Below are 24,494 nucleotides of genomic sequence, written 5' to 3'. Positions count from 1 at the left end.
GTGAAAAAGTGGTATACAAATGAATGTATGATCATGATATGCACTTGGTGGCTGCAATCCATCCAGCTTGAACTTCCCAGATGGCAGGGATGGGAACCTCTGGTCCTCTATATGTTTTGGACTACAATTCCCATAATCCATGACCTTTGGACATACTGGCTGGGGCTGATAGGAGATGGAGTTCAACAACATCTAGAGGGCCACAGATTCCTGCCATGTGGTCTTCAACACAGCTCCAAGTACTCCACACGTATGCATCTCAGCCTCTTTTCCACTAGGACTGCCACCCTGTTTGGCCCTGATAACTTTGACCATTGGCTACTGAGTTAAGATGGTTTTTCTGCTCCCTCTCACTCATTTTTCCCTTTGTTGGATTTTCTTGGATTTTGAAAAATCTTCATGCAACACATTTAGGTGCTTTATAAATGGTACACAACAAAGGCAAAACAGGCCCAGTATACCTGAAGGAGCTTCTCCACCCCCACCGTTCAACCTGGACATTGAGGTCCACCACTGAGGGCCTTCTGGCAGTTCCCTCACTGCGAGAAGCAAAGTTACAGGGAACCAGGCAGAGGGCCTTCTCGGTAGTGGCGCCCTCCCTGTGGAACGCCCTCCCACCAGATGTCAAAGAGAAAAACAACTACCAGACTTTTAGAAGACATCTGAAGGCAGCCCTGTTTAGGGAAGTTTTTAATGACTGGTGTTTTAATGTATTTTTAATCTTTTGCTGGAAGCCGCCCAGAGTGGCTGGAGAAACCCAGCCAGATGGGTGGGGTATGAATAATAAGTTGTTGTTGTTAGCAGTCCCTCTGTAGTACTTTGGTGTGGGGGACATTGTGGGGAGGGGTTCTGCCTCAGGTGGGAGTTTGCAGTCTATTATCTCAGTATCAGCTCTTTTAACAAGTATCTCTTCTACCCACATTGGTAAAGCAGTTTAGGGGAAGGAAGGAGACAGACAGACTTGCCAGGGGTGTAGGAAATTATTATAAAACATACATATTTACAAGGGGAAAAGATTCTGAGGGAAATAACACTGTGTATTTTAAAATTTATCATTGATCCTATGATTCTGAGGCACAGACATAATATTCCCTAAACAAAATAGAAAACTAGGCAAGGAAGGGAAGGTTGCAATTTCATGTGTTTATTGGGGAGGAGAAGAGTATTAAGAAGTGGAACACTGATTTATTAAAAGATTTGGGGGGGATAGCGAACTAAGGCTCTTAAAGCCTTAGTTCAAAGGGGATGTTTAGTACTAGGAAATAAGACCATGCGTGCCCTTTATACACTATAATTTAAGGCTGATTTGTGGAACCATTGTGCGGAAAAAATATTATAACAATAATTTTGTTGGAAGAAGGTTAAGCACATCTTTATGAAAAGCCGGCATTGTACAAACAGTCCTCTTTCTGGTATTGTTCCCTTATTGCTTTGTAGCGTGTGCAACATCCAGGTCACAGCTAGTGCAAACCAGACAAGCTTAAGCCGTGATGAGTGATATTTGGGGGTGGGAGAGATTGGGTGGATCTGGATTGTCTCAAATAGAGACCCCAAGCAGAGATCTAGGGCTGTCAAATACATTGCGGGCCTGTGGGGGGGGGGGATTCTGCAATGAACGTCTGCAGAGATTGTGAGTGAGTAGTTCCAGACGAGGCCACCTTGACAAAGGTATTAGGTGTAACAGGACATGCTGGTGTTGTGAACACACCGGCAGTTATGAGCTTTCTAAGCAAATGTTTCTCATTTCTCTCCCCCCCCCCACTTTCCCCCCCTTTGTTTGTTAAGTTGGATTGGGTGACTGGTGCTGAAACAATTTAATCCATGTCTGCGGAGCAAAGCAGAGAGAACCCATTATTGTGTTCCTTCGTCACTGATTGCTTTATTGTTCTTGGCGGGGTCTGCCTTTTTTCCTCATAGAAGTTTCATTTTGCAATTGTAGCGGTAATATTTTACATGTGTTACTGTGTCTTTCATCACAAAAGCGCTTTGCAGACAAGATAGTGAGAAAGATGCAGCTGTGCGTGCCCAGCGGTGAAGTGGTCTTAAACTTTAGGTCATAAACATGGCCTCTGCTGGAACTGTAGCCGCACCACTTGAGTATTCTTATTCTTCAGTTTGCCATTAAATACACTAAAAATAAAAATCAGAACTTGCAACATGAACCTGCTCTTTTGCACAGCTTCCCATGTTACTTACAGTGTTTTCATGTGATCAGTGCGTATTAAATAAGTTGTGTGAGTGGAATTCACCGGCAGTGTCACACTGTTACAAACATCCTGTCTGCACAAGCATATCAGCTTGCCCGACTGAATGAGCCTTCCTCTTCCTCCATATGCTGTTCTGGGGTTTCCCCCAACCTGCCAAGCTAATTTCGGGGGGCAGGAAAGGCCGCAGAAGGAGAGGAGAGACCAATCATTAAAAAGCAATTAAACATTAACAGATTTAAATCTATCTATCATCTACCTATCTTTCTATCCAGGCAATGACCATTTTGCATGCGTTCAAAGACTGCACGACTGTGTGCATCTGCATCACCGCAAACCCGGAAAATGGGGCAGGCTTGCCTTGCCTTATACATGCTCCACTGTCATGCGTGATGACCCAGAACACTTTCTCTCTCTGTGTGTGTATAAAACAGACAGTATTAGTTCATTGTTACCTATTTTGTTTTGTGCTTTTATAAAACCCGGAACTGCATGTGTGTGTGTGTGCACACGCGTGCGCATGTGTGTATAAATAACAAAAAGTATTAACACTGTCTCTCTTCTTAGTTCATTGTTACCTATTTTGTTTTGTGCTTTTATAAAACCAAAATGTGTTTTAAAACACCTTGCATCTTGTTTTGAAAACTGGTGTTCTGTTAATGCAGCCTTCTGTTGTTTTCTGTGTTGAAATATGAATAGAAGTTGTAACTTTAAAACAAATTATGCATTCAAAGCATAATTTCCCCCAATTTTAATCCAAAGTAAAGGTTGTTGTTGTTTTTTTTAAATTGTGTTTTTAATTGTATTAGTTCCTGGACTAGAATTTGAAGGTTTTGCTATGCTGCTACTTTGCAAATTTAACAATAGTAGGATAATAGGGGCACTAGCTTTTCGTGCAATAAGCATGTTCAGAAGAATCTTAAGGTTTCCAGAAGTATGGGGAGACGACCCCAAACCACTCAATAAACAATCTACAGTGGCCATGTGCTGGGGTGGGGAGTGGGGATTGAATGAACTATATTGGAATAAGCATGGCTGGATGGAGCATTCAACGCTGCAACATGTTGTTGCAGGTCTCACTTGTTAAATATATTCTCAATATGGTACATCAAAAGCAAGATAACTGCTTCCCTAGAAACTAAGTGAGGGTGGCAGGCCTGGCAGGACACTGTGCTGCAAAATAAAAACAACAAAACAACAAAAACTTTGAATTACTATTTACATAAATGGGCTCATGTTACCCCTTTGTTGTGAGAGGTTACAACAACGTATGCCCCCTGGAGGCTTCAATAGTGAAATGCACCCATAAACAGGTGAGTTAAGTGCAGGAAGATCAGTGACAGTAATTGATTAATGGGTATTTAGGAAGCAGGGGGGGAAATGCAGGTTGCATGCCATTTATCTTTCCATGCTCTGTGCAAGAACTATATGCATGGAATGTTTGCTTTGCAGCTGCATTTGTTCCCTTTTCTGCGTTAATATTCACTTCCTATCATGTCAGAGGGTCAGCAGGGCGTATCCAGGAGCCAGATGTCTTACCTCTCCCCTAAGGAAACATAGTGATACTTAGCTGGGTATTGAACCAAATAAAGCCCGGACCAGAATCCAGAGTAAATGCAAGAGCTGGTTTAAAAATGTGTATCCTCGCATTTGCAGCTATGACTTTCTTAAGGCACTAGAATGGTGTTGTGGGTTGGTTTTTTTAAAGTCTTCTCTGCCACTCTCGGCTGCTTTCCCCCAGTAACTACGTCTAGGAAAAAATTACTGGGGGGCAGTGGCGGGCGGGCGGGGGATGTGTGTGACTCGTTTTATTTACGGCCCCTGCTCCGAAACAAGTTTCAGTTATTTTAATCTGACTGAAATAAGAAACCATAATCCATGGATGAAAAGACAGTGGACAAACTCAGTTAAATCTCGAGTACCCCGAGGACATATATTTTGTCCATTTTTCTGGTTCTTTATGTCCCTTTCCCTCCCCTCCCCTCCTGCCGCCGCTATTCCCAACTTTTAACTTTTGAAAAGCCAAGCAGTTTAAGAGGCCGGGCCTGGGGAACTGATTGGTATGCAGCAGCAATTTCAGGATCTGTTCCCAAGCCTGTGCAGAGTGAAAAATGGCCTGCATTTTCTTGATAGCCCATGTGGTTGTAAAGAATAAATGGCTAATGAATTACAGATGAACATTGACGCAAATTAATCTTCCTGATGTCCCTGGGTTATATGGCAGCCATTTAAAAGTTTAATCAATACACTAAAGTTGAAAACATGCAGGCACTGCAGTTGTTTGGATGTAATAAACATCAGAGGGAAACGGGAGGCTTGTACCCAGTCCATGTATCATAATGACAGGTATTTATGTTTAATGGACTAAATATTTTTTATTGGAAGAGAGCAAATGTCAGCCTAACTTTGTAAGCCCTGCATTCAACTTTCCTTTGTGGTTGGTGAGAGACGGCTGACATGTCATTGAAAATGAAAGGGGGAGGGATGCCAATAGAGACAAAGCCAAGGATAAGGAGCCACATTTGCAAGCACACCGTGCTGTTTTTAATGCTCCACAACCATTCATTAAATAAAAATGTTGACTCCATTTCTAGCATTGCTGTAAACCGGTTTACTGGGGGAGGCTTTTAATGGGTATTAAGGAAAAACAAGAACCAACCGCTGCCAGAGATTCTTTTTCCTGTGAGCATATTATTTCCAGTGTCCTTTTGCAAGTTTCAGTTTGGGAAGATTTATAATTAGCCCCTTCTACCCTGAAACCCCCACCCGGCCACTTGGTGAGACAAGTAGAAACAAGGAAATGACTTTTTGGAACCTGCGTTTCCACAGCCTTTTTCCTTTGGAGTAGAGTAATAGCTGTGTATATGCTTTCCAAACACTCTGATATTAATTGCACTTCGAGTCCATAAATTTTAGAGCCATCATGCTATTCATCTTTGCTATAAACAGAAATGCCTCTCTCTCTCTGTGTGTGTGTGTGTGTGTGTGTGTGTAGGTTGCAGGAGGGGGATCATCCTGCTTATCAGTTTACAGTGGTACCTCGGGTTACATACGCTTCAGGTTACAAACTCTGCTAACCCATAAATAGTGCTTCAGGTTAAGAACTTTGCTTCAGGATGAGAGCAGAAATCGTGCTCCGGCGGCGCGGCGGCAGCAAGAGGCCCCATTAGCTAAAGTGATGCTTCAGGTTAAGAACAGTTTCAGGTTAAGAATGGACCTCTGGAATGAAATAATTACTTTACCCGAGGTACCACTGTATAACACAGCTGGCTGGGGGGGGGGGAGGAAATACTTTTAAAGGTGAACTAAAGCTAAAAATTGTGGTAGCCATCCACTTCTATGCAGCTGTGCTCCATTTTGGCAGGACATGAAATCAACTATAAAAGGTCAGATCTGGCCCAAGTCACAACGGCAAAGGGCAGTGAGGCCAGTTTGCAGTAAGAACAAGTACCTGTAATGTCCTCTCTGGTGAGCTGACGAGAAGGCAGCCTTGACCAAGAACCTGGAAATCTTATCACACGACTTGCTCTGGCCTGCTGCTGTTTCGAAGGGCTTACTTGCTCAAACTGACCACTTACAATTCCCTTCTTTTCTCTAGGTTAAGGGTTGTTGCTGCTACTGGTTCTTAACTTTTAGAAGGTCTTCATATTTGAGGGAGCTTTGTCTGTAATAAGTAGGAAAATGTATTGTGGATGGAGAGCGTCCATATTTTTAGTTAAGGCCGAATTGTGCATCATAACCATTTCAAAGTTGTGCTTTTAATTTAATCAGAAACAAGTGTTGGTTCATTGTTGTTTTTTGAGAAAAGTCAGCAAAGAGCAACACCATTTAAAGCAAGAATTGTTTTCCATAAGTTGCTTTGCTTGATCACCTTATTATGTGATTGCTGCAATAGCTAATAAGGGACACTGTAATGATAGCAGATGTAATGAAAGTGGGTTCATTGGGGGGGAAGTAGTTGTGGAGGTGACCTGTGGAGAATTGAAACTCAGGGTGGCAGCCACTGTGAGCCAACGATAAAGAGTTGCACTGTGTTGAGAAAAGTTTGTTTGCTCTACACTTTGGTCTCCTGTAGCATCATTTGATAAAGTTTCAAGTGCCAAATATTATAGGCTTAAAATTAAAGGCAATTAAAGTAAAATGGTGCAAAAAGTTTTCTCCAGTTACACTGGGCCCCCTGTACTTTACTCTCATTTTGCACAGGGCTGCTGCTGAGAATGGCTGGAGTGTTCATGATTTGTCAGGTTGAGAGGTGGTAACTCGAGACCAGCATCCAGTGTGAATTTGACCCCTGCATCCAAAAGCACTAACAAAAGAAGGCAGCACATCCTTTCGCTGCAGCACTAACTAATCAGTTAATTCCACTTATGAATTGTTTCCTATGAAACATCTCAAAGCAATTTTACAATATAAACCCGTTGAAGTCTGGCCCATCCCAGTTTTCAAAGGGGGCAGGACTGAAGGTTCATTCACACTTGCGCTTACCCATAGCTGTCAACGTTTCCCTTTTGGGGTCCAGAAGGTTTTTCTTTTGCGCCTCTGCAAAGATTTGTTTGTTAAGAAATCAGCGGTAAATGGCGGGCTTTCCTGGAGGAAAGCGGAGGCGCAAAAGGAAAACCTCTTGGAGTCGTGCCTAGAAAGTACTGGACAAGTGGGATGAGTCCTAAGTCTGCCTGGGAAAGCATATTAAAAGTACTTATGAAATTGCTGCTACCTCCCCCCCCCCCCCCAATAAGGCTTTGGAAACAGTGTATTCAGCCAGCCACCTGCCTCAGCAGTTAACGTGTGGGGCTCCCCCTAGGAGCAATGGGACTTGAAGTCACATCACTTGTGTGGGGAATTTTATGGGGGGGGGGGGACATGGGAGAGCCAACATATGCTTTGCACAACCCTTAGACAACCTCGTAGTGGCATGCACCAGACTGTGGATTAAGAAATGAATCACTGATCTAGTCTGGGCCATAGTGATCCACTTGGATCTGATCAGGCAAGTCCGCTTTGGCATCCAAGCAGGGTCTGTGTCACTGTGGTACAAACTTATCCTGCAGGGGCCATAGTTCATGGTCCAGAAATAAGTCTTGTGGGCCTATTGGTGCAAGACTGGTGATGTTATCACATGGCAGTACTTCTGTTTCTTTGTTCATTCTTGCAGAGCAACACTGAAGATTCTGTGACTTTGGTTAAGAGTCTCTGCCTTTAGTTCAGATCTGGACAGAGCAGCCAATGGACAAGTTGTTTAATTTGAAAATTGTCGGAATACACACTGACGTAGAGAATGGCAAAGTGATGTGCTGTGATCTGGCAGGGCATTGTCCTACTGCCACGTCCATCTCGAATTCCTGGAATAAAAATGTTAATGACAGTATGGAGAGAAATCAAGTTGAGAAGCATGCCAGTCTTAGGCCTCTGGTGTTTGAACCCCTATCTTTGACAGCTAAGTCAGAAATCAAGTAACTTTTGGTTCTGATACTGTATAACAAGCATGTTTTAAAAATGGGGTCTTCTTCAGTATTACCCTGCAGACATAACTCTGTTGTCTGCCAAATCATACTGCATTTTATTTTGACAAAGAGAGAGCATTAGAGGGGGGGGAGTCACTTTTCATCACAAAGGCTTAGTAAAGCAATAAAAAAGCCCCCCTCTCAAGACATTGTCATGTACTGCTGGTTATTTGTGATAGTTAAAAGAATTATTTGGAAACAAAGACATATCTCACAAAAGGCCTAAGTCGCATAAAGCTTTAATAACATTTACATCTGTGTTTCGTCCATGCTTCGAAATGTAACCCATGAATAACACATAAACCACAGCATATAAAGAGCAGACACACCAGCACATCATTTAAAATCCTACATGCCCCCCGCCATCGTCTGTGGAATCAAGTACACAGCAGGAATGGTTCCAGTTGATAGGCGCACAATGAAGTCATTGCAGACAAAAACATATGAATTATGTTCATTTAAGACTAATATAGGAATTCCCTAATTGTCCTGTAATGCTGGTGATTCAAAAATCCAAGTTGTTGTGGGAGGCGGGCATGTATGGTGCTTCAGAAATGGTGGAAAATGGCAAGGGTTGTCTTGGACTAATCCTGCAATTGTAATATGCTTCCTGGCAGCGTCAACAACTCGTGTTGGTAACAGAGGACAAAACCAGGAAGAATTGCAAACCAAGGATGAGTGGAGGGGGGGGGGTGAGGAAGGGGCTTTTGGTGCAAATAAGTATCTTTGCCCTACATGTGCTAATTGTAAAAACAGACCATTTTGAAAATGCAGTTGCTATGTACTTAAGGAACCGCAGCTGGGAGAATTGCTTTGTAGTGCTCTTCTGTTATGGAAGACATCAAGAGATGCTTAATAAAGAGAATCAAGAGGGCAATGTCAGAGGGCATGTGTGGTGGTTTTATTGTTTGGTCTTGTTTGTCAGTATTTGGTACCCCAGATGATTATCGGGAAGATGGATTTATTCATCTTCAGATAGTTTTCTAGGTTGCTTTGTTAATTTTTATTCCTAATCAAGAAGTGTCAGTGTAGCTATGAGCATCTGTAGAATACAGGGAAACAAGGGCCACTTTCAGACAAAGCCGCCTAATTCTGTTTGTATTACACCCTTTCATTTTTAACGTCTCCTTTGAGTTTTGAAGGAGCGTTCACATGCCAGTTTACAATTAGGTGCGTTTGAATGCTGGCTCCCTTTTCCCCTGCTATATCCAACATGCATAAAAAAAAATTCAGTCTTTAATTCTATGAGATCTCGAATTATCTTCCCCTCTGCAATGGGTTAATAGTTCTTATTTTGATGCACTTTTAAAATCCCGCCTCTGGGGAACGGTATTTCAGCGAGAGCTGAGTGTAATTGCTGAATAATACAGTCGCTCTGTCTTATTTTAAATGAGTAATACTTGAATCGTAACTGATGCTGCCGTATTATGTCTAAACTGGGGCTATTCCTTCATGGTGTTTGATGGCACCACAGATGTAGGTGTTTGCGAATTTAAGCCTCTAGGTTTTAAAACGCTGTACCACATCGTTTTTAGCTCCTTTATATATGCTCCAGATTATGTATAATTGATGGCCTGCATTTACTGACATGGGTGGTATACAGATGTAAATGTTATTATAGCTTTTATATTTTATGTTCTCTCTGAAATATCATTTTGTCTTTGAATAATATTCTTGTTCAGGTTTCTGGGGGTTGGGTAGGCTGTGTGTATGTGTGTGTGTGTGTGTGTGTGTGTGTGTGTGTGTGTGTGTGCATGCACGCACTGCTGCTGTAGATGTGTGTGTTATCTTTAAAAGGGAATATGAATTGGGTATTGCACATCATATATTTCTTAAAAGTAATTTGGAATTTTAGGATATAGGATTTGCAGTGACTGATAGGCTGCCTGGATGAGCTATACCCCATTGAAAATAACCACGCCGGTACATGCCTACATCTGTCCAACCTCATAATTCACTTTCACATTGGGTTATGGATGTCTGCATTCAGTGAGTCTATCTCCCCTTCAGGTATTATTTCAGCCCTTTGAGATAATAAGGAAAGTTTAATTGCGTTGTTAATTGATTTTTTGCACAACATTATTACCTTGATTGATTGCCGAGTTGATGAAAATGTTAGACACAGGCAGCGTAAAGTATCAGCCCCGGTAAGGAGTGGGAGCCTTGCGGAGAATAGATAACCTTGATGTTAAGAGCTATATCCTTCAGATATGTCTTCCCTTGACATATTGATGGCCCTTGAAAAGGGAAAAGCTGATTGTATGCAGAATGCAATCATTAAACCCACTTCAGCTAGCTCTTGATTAATTTGTTTTTTTTTTCCTGAAGGATCTAGTTAAAGAGAAGACCTCACTGGTATCAACAGCAGCCGTTTCCCAGCTATCAGAGTACTCTTTAACCCTCTCATGGTAGAAAGGATATATATGTGTGTGAGAGAGTGTGATGTGTTAGGGGCTATTTCTCATGTCATGAACTGGCCGAAATATTGTGGTGTGAACAATCCAAATGTCATCTCCCACCTCCACTTAAGAGCAGGGGCACAATCCACCAGTGCAAATTTAGTTGGGACTAAAGAGTGAACCGGGGATGCGGGTGGCGCTGTGGGTAAAAGCCTCAGCGCCTAGGGCTTGCCGATCGAAAGGTCGGCGGTTCGAATCCCCGCGGCGGGGTGCGCTCCCATTGCTCGGTCCCAGCGCCTGCCAACCTAGCAGTTTGAAAGCACCTTCGGGTGCAAGTAGATAAATAGGGACCGCTTACTGGTGGGAAGGTAAACGGCGTTTCCGTGTGCTGCGCTGGCTCGCCAGATGCAGCTTTGTCACGCTGGCCACGTGACCCGGAAGTGTCTCCGGACAGCGCTGGCCCCCGGCCTATAGAGTGAGATGGGTGCACAACCCTAGAGTCTGTCAAGACTGGCCCGTACGGGCAGGGGTACCTTTACCTTTTAAAGAGTGAACCCATTCAAGCATACAGTAGTATTCTCTGTCTGACTCCCACTCGGTCACCCTTAATGGTGCCAAAAATCTGCTACCTTGAGGCGTCTGCCCCAGCATGCCTCATGGTAGGGTTTTCCTTATATCAGGTTTACTTTTGTGCTGGGGGAAAAAGAGTACATGGAGGTGAACCAAAAATATACTGTGAGATTCACCAAACACACAAGTATCTTACATGAGAAGACCTACACAACTATGCTGCTTCCAGAATCTTACTTTTCTTGTGGCCTCTCTCATACAGATTTCTGTGTGGCACATGTATTAAGGTTCTTACATTATTATCCCCAACCATTTCTTTACCAGTAATGTTAGGGGAGAAGCCCCCTTTAATTTAGATTAGGAAAATCTGACAAAAATGTTTTATTCTGACTACAGTTAGAATTCTGCCTACAGTAACTCCTGACTGAGCATGGTGAGGTCAGCCTATTTTGGTGATACCATGTTGGCACATGCACTTGAGAAAGTGTCCAGTCCAGTCCAGGCAGGCTTCAAGTTGGTGGACTTATGGCAGCAGTGTCCCATAAGCTTACTTCTGTAAATATAAACTTCTTAAAGCAGTTGCTGTTGGACAAACTGAGTAATTTGTTTGTTTGCCGTTGGAGATGCATGTATATGTGCACTGTCTTCGCTACGCAGGCATTTGTTTTAATTAAGTTTTTTTTGTAGGAACACAATCAAGGTAGCAATTACTCTTACCAATTAGCACATGAATCCATGAGCAGCTGCCACTGTGCCAAATTTGTATTGGTGGCAACTCCAAGTCATGAGTCTCTCTCACACACAGCATATGCCTGGCTAGAACACCATGCATATTGAGTATTTTGCAGACATAGCCATGCGCCAATGAGGCCTTGGAAGAACATGCCATAGGGTGTGTGCTTTCTTGTGGTACATTTCATAGCTCAGTTCCAGCATCTTGTTTGAAACACACTTTGATTGTTAGAAGGGGAAAGTGTCAGTAGAAAAAACACACACACATCCCACGCGTGCTTTTTTAACCTGGCAAAATATGGACATCCTAGTCATCTGTTGCACCAGGAAGGCCAAACCATTAAGATGTCAAGAGGTTTAGTGTGAATATAGTATGTTGTTCAGCGTCTATTTACATCATTTTAAATATTAAAAATAGGGTTGAAATATAGGTCTAGGATAGTCTCATGCAATTGTGCTAATCTAATGGGTTGCTTTGTGGTTGTTTTAGCACACACAGCAGGTGCACACAAACAGACCCATGCCGTATCACAAGCTCCTTTTTTTGAAATGCCTTTCAGTTTCAGAAGAAATTTATCATGCAGGATGGCAGGCTTCTGTTTGAAAAGAACATGCCTGGAGCCTGTTTGGCTCATGAAACTAGTCTTATGGGTCTTGAGATCCTGCCCCAGGTCACTAATGTGGTACTATTATTGATGGAGGACACATTGATTAATACAAAGTGGCAAAGGCACCACTATCTGTGGTCTGTGTGAAATATTTTATTTTCCATTGGGATTTAATTTCTTAGGAGGAAAAAACAACCCTCTGACAATTAAATAAAATGGGAAAGCTTTCTAACTTTTCTAATTATAGTGGACAGGGACCCTAACATATGAACACTCCATAAAAATGAACAGTTAGCAAGTGGATTGCTTTGGCTTAAGGTAACCTGCATGTAATAATTATATTGGTGTGTTGATGTTCATGGTCTTCTCTTGTAAGGAAGGATGGGGTAGCTGGTGGTGGTCATAGTATCAGAGAATTGTGGAGTTGGAAGGGATACCAAGGTTCATCTAGCCCAACCCCTTGGAATACAGGAATCCTGCCCACAACTGTCCCTGGGTAGGTTTGAACCACCAGCCGTCAGGTTAACAGCAAAGACTGTGGTCACAGGCTCATGAAACAAATCTTGGTGTTCTGATTTATATCTACGGACTTTCAAAGTCACCTAAAACTTGTGCTTCTTCCTGTCAGGGCTTATGGGATACCACAGAATATTCTGGACCCAGTGTAGTGTACATAGATTGAGTTCTTCACATCAAGTGGGGCGGGGGGTCTCACTGGCATCATGCCCACTGGCTCTGTAAGCAAGCTTTGAGGGTAATTTTAAAGAGGGGAGTTTCAACAGGAGATCAGGGCCTAGTACAAAAGACCTGAGCCATGGGGCCCCATCAACCACCAGCCCCCTGACAAAGTCCCTGGCTACCCACACCCACTAAATACAGGACAGCAGCCTTTCCTCTCTCTGCCCCACCAAAAGGTGGTGGGTCGGATTGGGCTTATTGTCCTGGTTTTTTTACTTTTTGAAATATGGCAACCCTAGGTAGATGCCACAAACAAGGATAGTCTGAAGTAGCTGTGATGGTTTGTAAGAAAACTACACAAGTGCTGCTATCTCAGCTAGGGAAGGACAAATATGTCTATTTCCAGATTGTGTTAATTTCGCACATCTTGATAAGTCTGTTTCATGACATTTTTACATTTATCCGATTGATTGATTGATTGATTGATTGATTGATTGATTGATTGACTAAACAAACATTTAACTGTATTTTATCTCTGTGTACATTTTAAGATGTCTTTTACCCTAAAGTATGTATTTTTTTACATGTTTCTTTAGTTCCGAGCTGTATTGTAAAATACAGAGAGGTGTGAAATCCAAAGAATAATTACACACTGTGTAATAAAGTGTGTTAGTAGTCACTTCACTTAGAAATGGGGGCCAAATAAAATTCTCTTTCACCCCTAATTTCACCTTAGACTTATGCAAATATAGTTCCACATAACTTTTCAATAAGCAGAACTGAACAACAGCTTTTGTCATAAGTATAAAGATACAGCAGCAATAAAATTCAGGTTCAATGAAATTCAGAACACTGGACATGTTATGTTCATCCCCTTCCCAATTACCCTTAATGTAACCCCACTTTCACTTGCTAATTGTGTGAAGAGGGTCGACTGAAAGCTCTTGCTCATTGGGCAACATCACACAGCTTTGCCAGGTCTACTGCCTCTGTGCCAGCTTTCTACATGAATAACTTCCCCTCCTCAGACATTCACACCTATTATGTGGGATTTCAACTGCATCCCCACTCAGAATTCATCAGGGGCGAGTGTGGCATTTGGGGATGGGCCAGCATGTGCCCCCCACCCCACTTTCCCCTTTCAATGTGTAGGTCCCCTTCATGTGATTAATGCATGGAAGGGGCTATAGATGTTGCTTTCCCCACTTCAGGTACACAGTGAATTAATTTTTCAGTGAGCTGCTCACCACATTCCAAAAAACGCTTTCCTGAGAACCCAGCATTTAGAATTAAAATATGAACATGTTGCAGTCTTAAACACTGTGACTAGGGCGTAGATCCTGTTGAATAGAGTGGGCTTACTTTCTACTAAACATAAGATTTTACAGTCATTTATCGGATGACCTAAATTGGAGTAGCTATTGCTTATTGTTGCTGTTTTTTTAAGTTTGAAAGGGCAATCAGTGTAAAGAATGCCGTGTAAATAGATACATTTTCGGATAAGTATTTTGTGCATATATTTTTCTAAATGCAGAAATAGAACAGGTTTCATAATGTTCACATGCAAAAATGACACAAACAAGGAGAAGCACACAAATTGGTTTACATTTTATCTAAGTGTCTTGTGGCATCTTACCTTAAAGACTAACTGATTAATCTTGGCATGAGCTTTCAAAGACAAGACGTCCCCCCTCCAAATTTTTTTTTTAAAAAGATGTTGCTTGATAAAGTGTGCTTTTGCCTCTGAAACTTGGTTAGCTTTTAATGTGCCACAAGACACTTCATTGTTTTTGTTACAACAGACTAACAGGGTTGATCTTCTGGAATTCCCCCGCAATAACATACTATGTCCTATCACACATGGCGGAAATAACATGAACATCAAAGCAGTTGCTTGCATTTCTATGGCAGCTATCTCCCTTTTAAACAAATGTCAGGTGGGCAAGGGCAGAACCTACCTGAGAAATGGTGTTAAGTCTTATCAAAATACTTACTTTGCTTCCCTCAAAATTCCCAGGTGTTTCTTTTAATCGTGAGCTTCAAATTTTGCTTCAAAATACAGCTTTCGGTGAAATTCAGTAGTAATTGCTGACCCAAATGTTGCCCTCTGCATTTTATTCAGCTACAATTTCGTGGCCACTGTTAAAACACACACACACACACACACACACACACACACACACACACACACCTTTGATCTTTCTCCTTGGACTACACAATATATGGTCGTATTTTTGTTACTGTCAGCTTTGCCCGCATATTGATGGTAAGTGGGATTTTTTTCAGCCTCACAGAAGTCAAGTTTCAATGCAGAAAGCTGAAAGCATTGCACTTATAAATTCAAACCACTGATCCTTACAAAACATAAAGTGGACTGCGAAGGAAGTAAACAGGATTGCTTTAATTGTCCTCAAAGAATACTTCGCTTGCCGGCTTTGGCCTCTTCGTTTGACAAATTAATGCTGCCCTCTAGTGGTCAAGACCTTCACTTCAGAGGCAAAGTAGCTAACGTGGGAATAGATTTCTTAGCTTTGGAAACTCGCTCTCCATTCCACTGGAAACAACAAGGCTTCTTTTCCCCATGTCTTGTGCTATAATTATTAATGCTAACCTTAAACTTACATAGTAACATCAGTCAAATGCGAATAAAATTTTGTTTCATCCTTGGTGCTGTGTGTTTCAGAACCTGGCCTGGTTCTGCCCATTACCTATTTGCATTGCCAATGAGATATGATGTGCTGGGCTACCCTTTCATGTACCGTTTCTTTAAGTTGCACATTATGCCATCTGTCAGTTGTATGCTCTAGTGACCCCTACCTGTATTGCAGAAACTCAGCCCTTATTTGGGATCCAAGTGGCCACATGCAGAGGTGTTTCTGAGGATTCTTTTCCTAAAACAGCCCAGGCCACATAAAATTCAAAAAGGCTGAAGGCAATCGAGGAGAGGCATCAAATGGGTGGCGGGGGAGCTGTGTTTGGGGAAGGTCATATGGGAACATAAGGATGTGCTTGCATGTACCTATGGACCTCTTTTGGGTGTCATCCTGAGAATTTATTCGTATTTCTGAACTCCCATTACATTCCAGTTGGGCTAAAAGGTAAAGGTAAAGGACCCCTGACAGTTAAGTCCAGTTGCAAACAACTCTGGGGTTGGGGCGCTCATCTCGCTTTACTGGCCGAAGGAGCAGACGTTTGTCCGCAGACAGTTTTTCCGGGTCATGTGGCCAGCATGAATAAGCTGCTTCTGGCGAAACTGGAGCAGTACACGGAAACGCCGTTTACCTTCCCGCCGGAGCGGTACCCATTTATCTACTTGCACTATGACGTGCTTTTGAACTGCTGGGTTGGCAGGAGCAGGGACCGAGCAACGGGAGCTCACCCTGACGTGGGGATTCGAACCGCCGACCTTCCAATCGGCAAGTCCTAGGCTCTGTGGTTTAGACCACAGCGCCACCCGCGTTGGGCTACTCTTTCATTTATTCACAATGCATATTTTTGAGATTGTTTTGGGCTGGAGATGCCAGATCTTTTGCATGCAGTGCACATGCTCCCCAGCCCTAAATGGTGCAATGCCCCCCCCCCCATTTGTATATTGTTATTATGGAAAAACAGCAGCATAGCACTGTTGGAGAATTTAAAAAAGAGGTTCCTAGACTGGAGGTATACCTCCCAGAAACCCAAAAGAAAATGGTGCATTCTCCAAATGAGCATAGGGACAGCCTCAAAAATAAGGAGGCTGTAAAAAACCATATCCAAAGCGATGTTTTTAATACACTTCCATATTACACACATGGTTTTTATTCACCAGTCAAAAGATCACAGCAATCTTAATAGATGCAACCCAGTGTCATAATCTTGAACCAATCAAAATCATTTGTCTCTTCAAATCAGCCCTCTTCATAATATCATGTGATTACATATAACCATTATTTCAGTGTCTTTATTAAGATTTTGACTAATTTTCCTATCCATTGAATGTATCCTAATTTTCTTTTTCACCCATCTACAAAACAATTCAATATTAATCACAATTGCTATGCCTAGCCAATTTTCTTTTCATGCTTACAATGGCCACCATATCAGGGTTGGGCATGGCTGGCAATTTTAAAATACTGTAGCGAAGGTCAAGAACAAAACAGGTCTGGGAGCTCACTATTATTTGTTGTTAAATTAGGCTGGAATCCTAAACTGGGCCACGTGGGATAGGGGTGGCTATGGCAGTTTAACTGCTTCATTTGACACAGTGCATAGCTCTGCTAGCAAGGTTGACTTGAAATGCTCTGCATTTTGCCATCTATTTCCAGTCTACCAACAAAATGTTTAAGCTCCTCACCAACATTTTTTACCCACCAGAAACAATGGAAAGGAAAGGAGAATGGGGGATTAAACATGCTAAGAAGTGTGCATAAACAGAGAACTGGAAGGGCTCAGGGTCCATTAGATCCCATCTGCTTCCTAGAATGCCCCCTTTTTGGAACTTAGTCAGGTCTCCCTCTTTGACAGCAGAGCTCCTCTCTCTCACTCTTTCTCCCCAGTGTCAAAGGGGTACATTGGATCTATCTTATGGTCCCTAGGACAGCCTCTAGGTGCGTAAGAAATTATATCCTAAGTGGCTCTTTGTCCATTTTCTAATGTCTTTTCCTACCCTTCTTCCTCTGTTCTGTGTTTCTCTTTCCTTTTCTTCTCCTCTCTCTTATACCAAAGAAAAGAGTGGTGGTACCTTTGATGTGACCTAACTAATGTTGTGGTGCAGTCCAGTTATGGAATCAGAATCCACCCATTGAAAAACAATGGCTTTAATGCATCTACTCAAGGCAAACTCGAGGTAATGGAGCTGGAAGTTGAACTGAGGGTGAACATTAGGGAAAGAAAACACTCTCCTAATTGCATCAAGATAGCTAGACAATGGTCATGGAATTTCTCCTCTTGGTGGTTTCCTAGAACATTTTGGAGTTGGCACTACTTAAGCAGTACTTTAATACGTTGTACTCTGTGCCTAAAGCACCATTCAAACACACCCTTCAAACAATGCCTGCTCAAAATTTTCCTGAAAGCTACCAGGAGGGAAAATTCCATGATCATGTCTAGTCATCTTGATGTAATTAGGAGAGTGTTTTCTTTCCCTAACATTCACTCAAAGTCCTCCTTCCACCACCGTTGCTTCTGATTTGCTTTCAGTAGATACAGCAAGCTGTTGTTCTTCAATGAATGGGTGCTGGATTTGCTGACCTATTGGGTGAATATAGATGACCACTGTCCAAACTGACATTTACCATAGTGTAATTTGCATCACTTGGTAAGGTGCCCATTTTAATACTCTCAAGACACATCCACATCCAGTTAGAAATTGGGGAGCGGGGAGGGAAGTACAAAAAATGATCCTCGTTGCTTGGCAGAATTGGTAACAACAACTGGCTAACTCAGTGATTCCATGCACATTACATGTGACTCTGAGTAAATGCAGAAGAGCATTCCCCAAACAGCAACTGTCCACTTGGCAAATGGTAATCCTTATTCAGCTGTTGTGTCTCTTCCAGCTTTCTTAGCCTATAAAACCAAACATCCCAAGCTCTCTTCTTAATAAGAAAATAAGTAAGTAAGTAAGTAAGTAAGTAAGGCCTTCCACATTGCAGTTTGTCATCATTTACAATACAGATGTCTTTCTGCAAAGTCACCAACCTACTCACACCCAAGGGTCACAGCTACTTTGAATGATTTAAGGTAATATGCTGTAAATGGGCTCATTTTCACCAGAGGGAGTGGATCTGTAGATAGCATATGCCTAGATCAAAGGTCATCATGTCACTGTCATTCAAGGAGGAAGAGATTCTCCCTGTCTCCACCCCTCCTTTTTTTTACACAAACGAAGTATGACATCTAAGGAACAGTGTGTTGTTTGTTCCACTGCCAGGATATGCATAATGGAAACATTAGCTCTGAAATCTTTTTTTTTTTTTTAAATAAAAACTGTCAACCTAATGGCTCAGCTCCTTAACGTGTTAGAGAGCTTTAAACTATATATCAGCCTGGGTCGTATAAAGCAACCTCTAGATTGTGGCCTGACTAGATCATAGTGACATAATATAACCTTGGAACAATGCAGCTTATTATTACATATCAGCTTGTCTGCTTATTCCCAAGGATTTGGGCAAATCCACTCCCCCTTCCCCCCCAACCCGGGAAAAGATTCTGTGAGAATTTTAGTTATTTAAAAATAGGCTTGCAGTGCATCTCTGCCCCCTCCTGCTCCTTTATTTCCTCTCTTTTGAAAAAGAACACACATTTCATCCACAGTTGCAGTGGGAACTCTGAAGTACATTTACACCAGACCGAATTTAATCACACATCAGCTTGACTGATAGTTTAAACTGAGCATTATTGCAGCTTCTCCTGGCCTGGTTTGGAAACTTCACATGTTTCTCCTCCTATAATCTTCATTGCAGATTTTCCCAACATGCGTTCCCTGCTGACTCCAATCTCACCTCTTTCTTCCCGCCACCCACCCCACCTCCAGGCCTTTCTTGCAGCCATGGTGGTGAGGTGTGATTTGCTGCTGTTCTTGTCTGTACCAGCTGCTTGCACTGAGGCGCTTGCTCTTGTCTGTACAGGAGGGGATGTTCCCATCCTCTAAAATGTTCTGTTTCACTAGATTGTCCTTGGCAGAAGGGAAGAACTTGGCTGAAATTTCCCTCCTAGTTCCTCGGAAATAAGCAGCAACTTGGGTATTTTACTCTGCTCTGTTGCGGAATGCAGATGTCTTTCCGCAAAATCACCAACCTACTATTTGATTTTGGTGGGAAGGGGCTGCCACTTACCTTAGCAGATCTCACCAGGAAATGTGGCTGGTGGGAAGCTGTGGAAAGAGCCTTGTAATGCAGTGCACAGACCATGGTAAGCTGAGGAGAGAGCCTTGCATCACTGTGACATTGTTAAAGTTAACACATTTGCTGGTGAGGAGGAATGAAAAACCCTTAACTGCTTTATAAGTTTAAGTAAGGTAAGGTGGAATCCCCTCCTAAACATTTTATACACACACACACACACACACACACACACGAGAATATATATATATATATATATATCCCATATATATATATATATATATATATATATATATATATATCCCATGACCTTTTCACTCCCAACTAGTCAAGAAAATAAATTTACAAAATTGAGTCTCACATCTTGAAAAATGTGTATATTGTAACCTAGCTATCCAGGAGTTCTGAGCAATGCACACCCAATGCTTTAAAAAACAAAAAACTTGCTTTAGTATGCATGTGTCTCTTTATTTATGGTGATAATTGGTCCTCCCTCCCCCCAACCCCAGCTCTGGAAGGTCTATCGTGCTGACATTACAATGTAGTGTTCAAGTGAGACCGATCTCTCAGTGCATGCGAGCGATTGCAAGATTGTTACTTAGCCGTTATAATTAGAACATCCATTCCGCAGAGGGAAAACATTTAAAAGATAAAGGGTGTATTTAAAAATGAATCTTCCCAATGCAATTTTTTCATAATTATAGTTTTAACATCTTATGGTGATGGTGGAAGCGGCTACTTAAGAAAAATTAGGAGCCTCATTTGGGGGAAGATGATCCCTCAAGAGACCTCATGTTGTCATTTTTCAAGAGCCTGATCAGGGAGCTCTGAATGGAGCTCACGGCTCCTGATGCATTGGAAATATCCTTAGCTTATTATGACCAGTGCTGGATACTTTAATTAAAAATGCCACTAAATGGGGGGGGGGTCTCATTCCCTCTCTTTTTTAAAATACGTGTTTTTGGAATTATTTTCTGAAGATGCAACCAAATGAACAAATTGTGGGCGCACAAACACATACACAGCATGCTGGGGTAGGGGAGCTATATCCCCTACAGAGACAGAAGCAGTTGGTTTCCCTAATCCACATATGCTGTATCTGATCATGAAATGCTCTGACTATAGCCCACAGCCCCCTATAATTTTCACAGTTCTCTGCAGTTGCTGTGTGTGTGTGTGTGTGTGTGTGTGTGTGTGTGTGTGTTTAAGGGAGGGGGGAGAGAGAGAAAGGCTTTTGTATGTGTATCTGGGAAGAAGGGGTGAATCACTGTCACCTCATTTAAATTATAAGGACGCCTATTGTTTTACAAATAACCTTCATGATAAAAATAAAGTCTCGTGGCACCATTTTCAACTGTGCTTTTATCAGGACCCTCTGAGCAGAAGTGTGTACACAATACGCCCGGCAATCGAATCACAGCTGTGCGTCTTGGTAGGGACTCTCGGTGGAGACAACACTTCGTTAATTTAAACAATTGTAGGCTGCAGGAGTTCAAAAAATAAAAAAAATAAAACAAAATCAGCTGACTTTAACTGTCACTAGCCCAAGCACCTTTATCCCCAGGCGAGCAGCAGCAGCTGGATTTCATTTCTTGCTGCCAGACTGTCCGACATCTTTGCTGAACATCCCAGGAACTGAGCGCCTTTACTTTAAGGATTTTATTCAAGGTGACAGCTCCTCACACTTTAGCGTTCAGATCACCTCAAGTAGCTGAGATCTCAGTGAAAATGAGAGCACTTCTGCGGCAAACTCCAAATTTAGATTGACTGAGGTTATCCTTAGGCCTCTAGGACCCAACCTCCATGACAGAACAGGCCTGCCAGGAACTTTAAAACTACAGTGGAGTTTGTAATGATGTCTGGGGAGAAATCTTCTGCAGGAACCACAGAGAATACTATAAGTGATAGGAAAGGATGTCAGGTTTCGTTAGGGCTGGAGACAGTGTTAGAATATACGTGGCATAATATGGCACCGGTATCTCTGTCAGCATCTCTGTTTTCTGTCACCGCACACAATTCCAGGCCTGTCTGTAGCCATGACAGTGTCTTTTCAGATCAGGTTATTGCCAGCCCAAAGACTCGCTCAGCACACCGCCAGATAGCCCCCTTTGTTTGAAGCCTGCCCTTTTGTCATTAACGCACTTGATGTCTATTTAAAATCTGATGGTGAATGCAGTATCTGTTTTCCTGTCAAGAGATCATTGACAATATTAATACCTCATGTCCTTGCCTCATTTTCTAAGCGCTGACACCTAGCTGCAGTCTCCGGCATTCATCAAAGAGCACTCTCTCACTAGGATTTCCATAAACAGCCTTAGTCCCAATTTCTGAGAAACATGGCAGCCCTCGCAGAGGGCTTTTATCAGTGCCGTCTGCCAAAGGAGTCTGAGGAATGTTGCTAATTAAACAAAACAAAACTATTGCTAATAAAAAACACACTTCGTGGTCTTTAAATTTTGATACTTAGAATCTGAAAGCACATTCAGCCTTATGAAAAGGGGTAATGATATCCACAGTGTTCATGGGAAAATGACATTCTAGAAGATAAAAGCCTGGTTTTCTGTAGATGCTGACTCCTAGGAAATGGCTGAGGAATGGGTAAATCAGTCTTTTTCTTGGTCCTGACACTTTTACTCCATTCACCCATACGTCTTTTCCAATTCCATGCATTAATCTGATTTTTTAATAAAAAATGCATGAAGATTTGCAGTTAAATAAGTAGATAAGTGTAATTGTAAAATAAAAATTTGCATTTCAAAACATACTCTTCCAAAAATACTTATTTTAAAATGTATTTCTAGTGCGCACCTACACATGTTGACTCAATAGTAAGTCTCCCATTGAGTTCAATGGTGTAAGTTCAAGCCAAGTGTGCTAAGTGCATTTGAAGGGAGCCTTTGGGGGATGGGGGGTCGGGGGGCTGCTGATCCTAAGCTTTGGAACTCCCTGCAGGACACATACCCACAGTGGGCAGGGGAGAGACACAGTTTTGCTCCCCAACCCACACATATATAAAAGTTTGGGGAGTTTAGTCCAATCCAGGCCAATAGCTTATTCCTCCACCTTGAGAGCTGGTAAGCATATAGCAGTTTACTGAAAGATTCTCCATAGGTAACAAAAGTACATTCAGTATCTCTGTTTTTAAGTCTTGGCATCTTTGTGGTGTAGTGGTTAAGAGCGATAGACTCGTAATCTGGTGAACCGGGTTCGCGTCTCCGCTCCTCCACATGCAGCTGCTGGGTGACCTTGGGCCAGTCACACTTCTTTGAAGTCTCTCAGCCCCACTCACCTCACAGAGTGTTTGTTGTGGGAGAGGAAGGGAAAGGAGAACGTTAGCCGCTTTGAGAATCCTTCGGGTAGTGATAAAGAGGGATATCAAATCCAAACTCCTCTTCTTCTTCTTCTTCTTCTTCTTCTTCTTCTTCTTCTTCTTCTTCTTCTTCTTTAATATCAATCAATTACAGTCAGTTTGAGACATTTTTGGTTGTAGTTAATGAGGGGTGGGGGGACAGGGGGAAGTAGAGGAAGAGAAAGTGAGGAGGGGAGAGATGAGGGAGGCATTAAACTTCCTTTGCATAATATATGAGTGGAGTTTTTTGTTCTCATCGTCACATGGATGGGTGTCTTATTTTTATACAGTACTTTTTACGGAACGGAATTCCTAGCTTTACCTTTTCCTGCTCCCATCTCCTTGCACATGCAACCATTACACCGATGCACTAAGCGCTAACCTTTTCGTTTCTCTTCTGCTGCAGGTGTCCTAGGGAAATGCCGCTATGTCTACTACGGGAAGCAATCTGAAGGCAACCGGTTCATCCGTGACGACCAGCTCTGAGGCAAACTCCGCATCAGCAAAACCATCCACGTTAGCCACACACACCACACATCACACACACAAAAGCACAAACTTCATCCACATCTTTAAAAGGGGTTAAAACAAAAAAAGCTTGTGTAAACCAAAGTCCTCCAGTACCTTCTGCTGACTTTGCCAGACCTGTCAAAATCATCCTTCTGCTTTAGCTTGAGTAGTCACATAGAGATTGACATGATTGCCTCTAAGCAGGTCCCATCCACCAGTGTGACAGACAGCTGCAGCGAAGCACCAGGCCTGACAGGAAGAACACCATGATGGATTGCCTGGCCCAATTGCTGCTTGCAGAAGAGCAAAGGTCACACCTGGGGCCTCACTGAGCATGCTCAGCTGCTTTTAACAAAACCAGCCCTGTTTTCTCTACAGCTTGCCTGTTGAGTAAGAAAGCTCTGTGTGTGACTGTGTCTGCATGTGTGTGAGAGTGTGTGAGGGAGAGTGCACGCGTACACACACACACACAAACAACAACAGTTAACCTGGCTGCTGCTTGAAATTTCAAAGAGCACCCCCTCCTTACCTGCCTTTATTTTTTCTCAGGAATTAAGTGTTTATGGTAGATGCACAAACAATGCAGCCATGCCGTATGTGGCTTTGTGTTTCTTTATTGGGGGAAATAACAGAAGCTGTCAGAAATGTGATTTAATTTCAAATGCTGGAGGGGTGGTGGAAATTACTTGATAACATGCGGAAGTGTTAATATTAATTCCAAGCTCCTTGGGCAGGAGTTGGTTTCATAGTTGTCATTTGTTTTATTTAAATATAAAATATAAAACCAACTCATGTTTGTGTAATGAAAGCTATTACCATCTGAGGGACCACAAAGTCTTCTGTGAAATGGGTTAGCGGTCTCAGGCTGAAAGTAGCCATTACAGTAGACATGTGTTTGCAACTGAAAACAGCCAGGTCAGATCTTCTGCCCCTTTCTCCTGCTTCTGTAACCTGTAGCAGTACAAACCGTGATCCCTTCTCCACCTGTGCTCCTTGCAAGGAAGTATGAGGGATGTTCACATTGTATGCTTCGTATATCTTGACATTACTAGTGGAGAGGAGAGGCAGATAAGGTCTTGGGCTGCTGTTTTCAGTGGCAGCCTTGTAACATCTGGTTCCGAC

At 42.4% G+C, this 24,494-nt stretch overlaps 1 protein-coding gene across 1 annotated transcript in view; it reads left to right on the top strand.

Annotated features, from left to right (window-relative positions):
• The window catches only part of LRMDA (leucine rich melanocyte differentiation associated), a 720,335-nt gene extending 696,202 nt beyond the window's left edge, over positions 1-24,133 (top strand). Inside the window, exon 7 of the mRNA XM_077930639.1 lies at positions 23,269-24,133. Within this exon, the coding sequence (XP_077786765.1) occupies positions 23,269-23,348 (80 nt within the window). The 3' untranslated portion in view covers positions 23,349-24,133. The remainder of the gene's footprint in view (positions 1-23,268) is intronic.
• Positions 24,134-24,494: the final 361 nt, after the last annotated feature.

This window comes from Podarcis muralis, chromosome 6 (genome assembly GCF_964188315.1).
Source record: "Podarcis muralis chromosome 6, rPodMur119.hap1.1, whole genome shotgun sequence".
NCBI classification, from domain to species: domain Eukaryota; kingdom Metazoa; phylum Chordata; class Lepidosauria; order Squamata; family Lacertidae; genus Podarcis; species Podarcis muralis.
The sequence above is the reverse complement of the archived record's forward strand: the minus strand, read 5'-3'. Positions and strand labels throughout refer to the sequence as shown.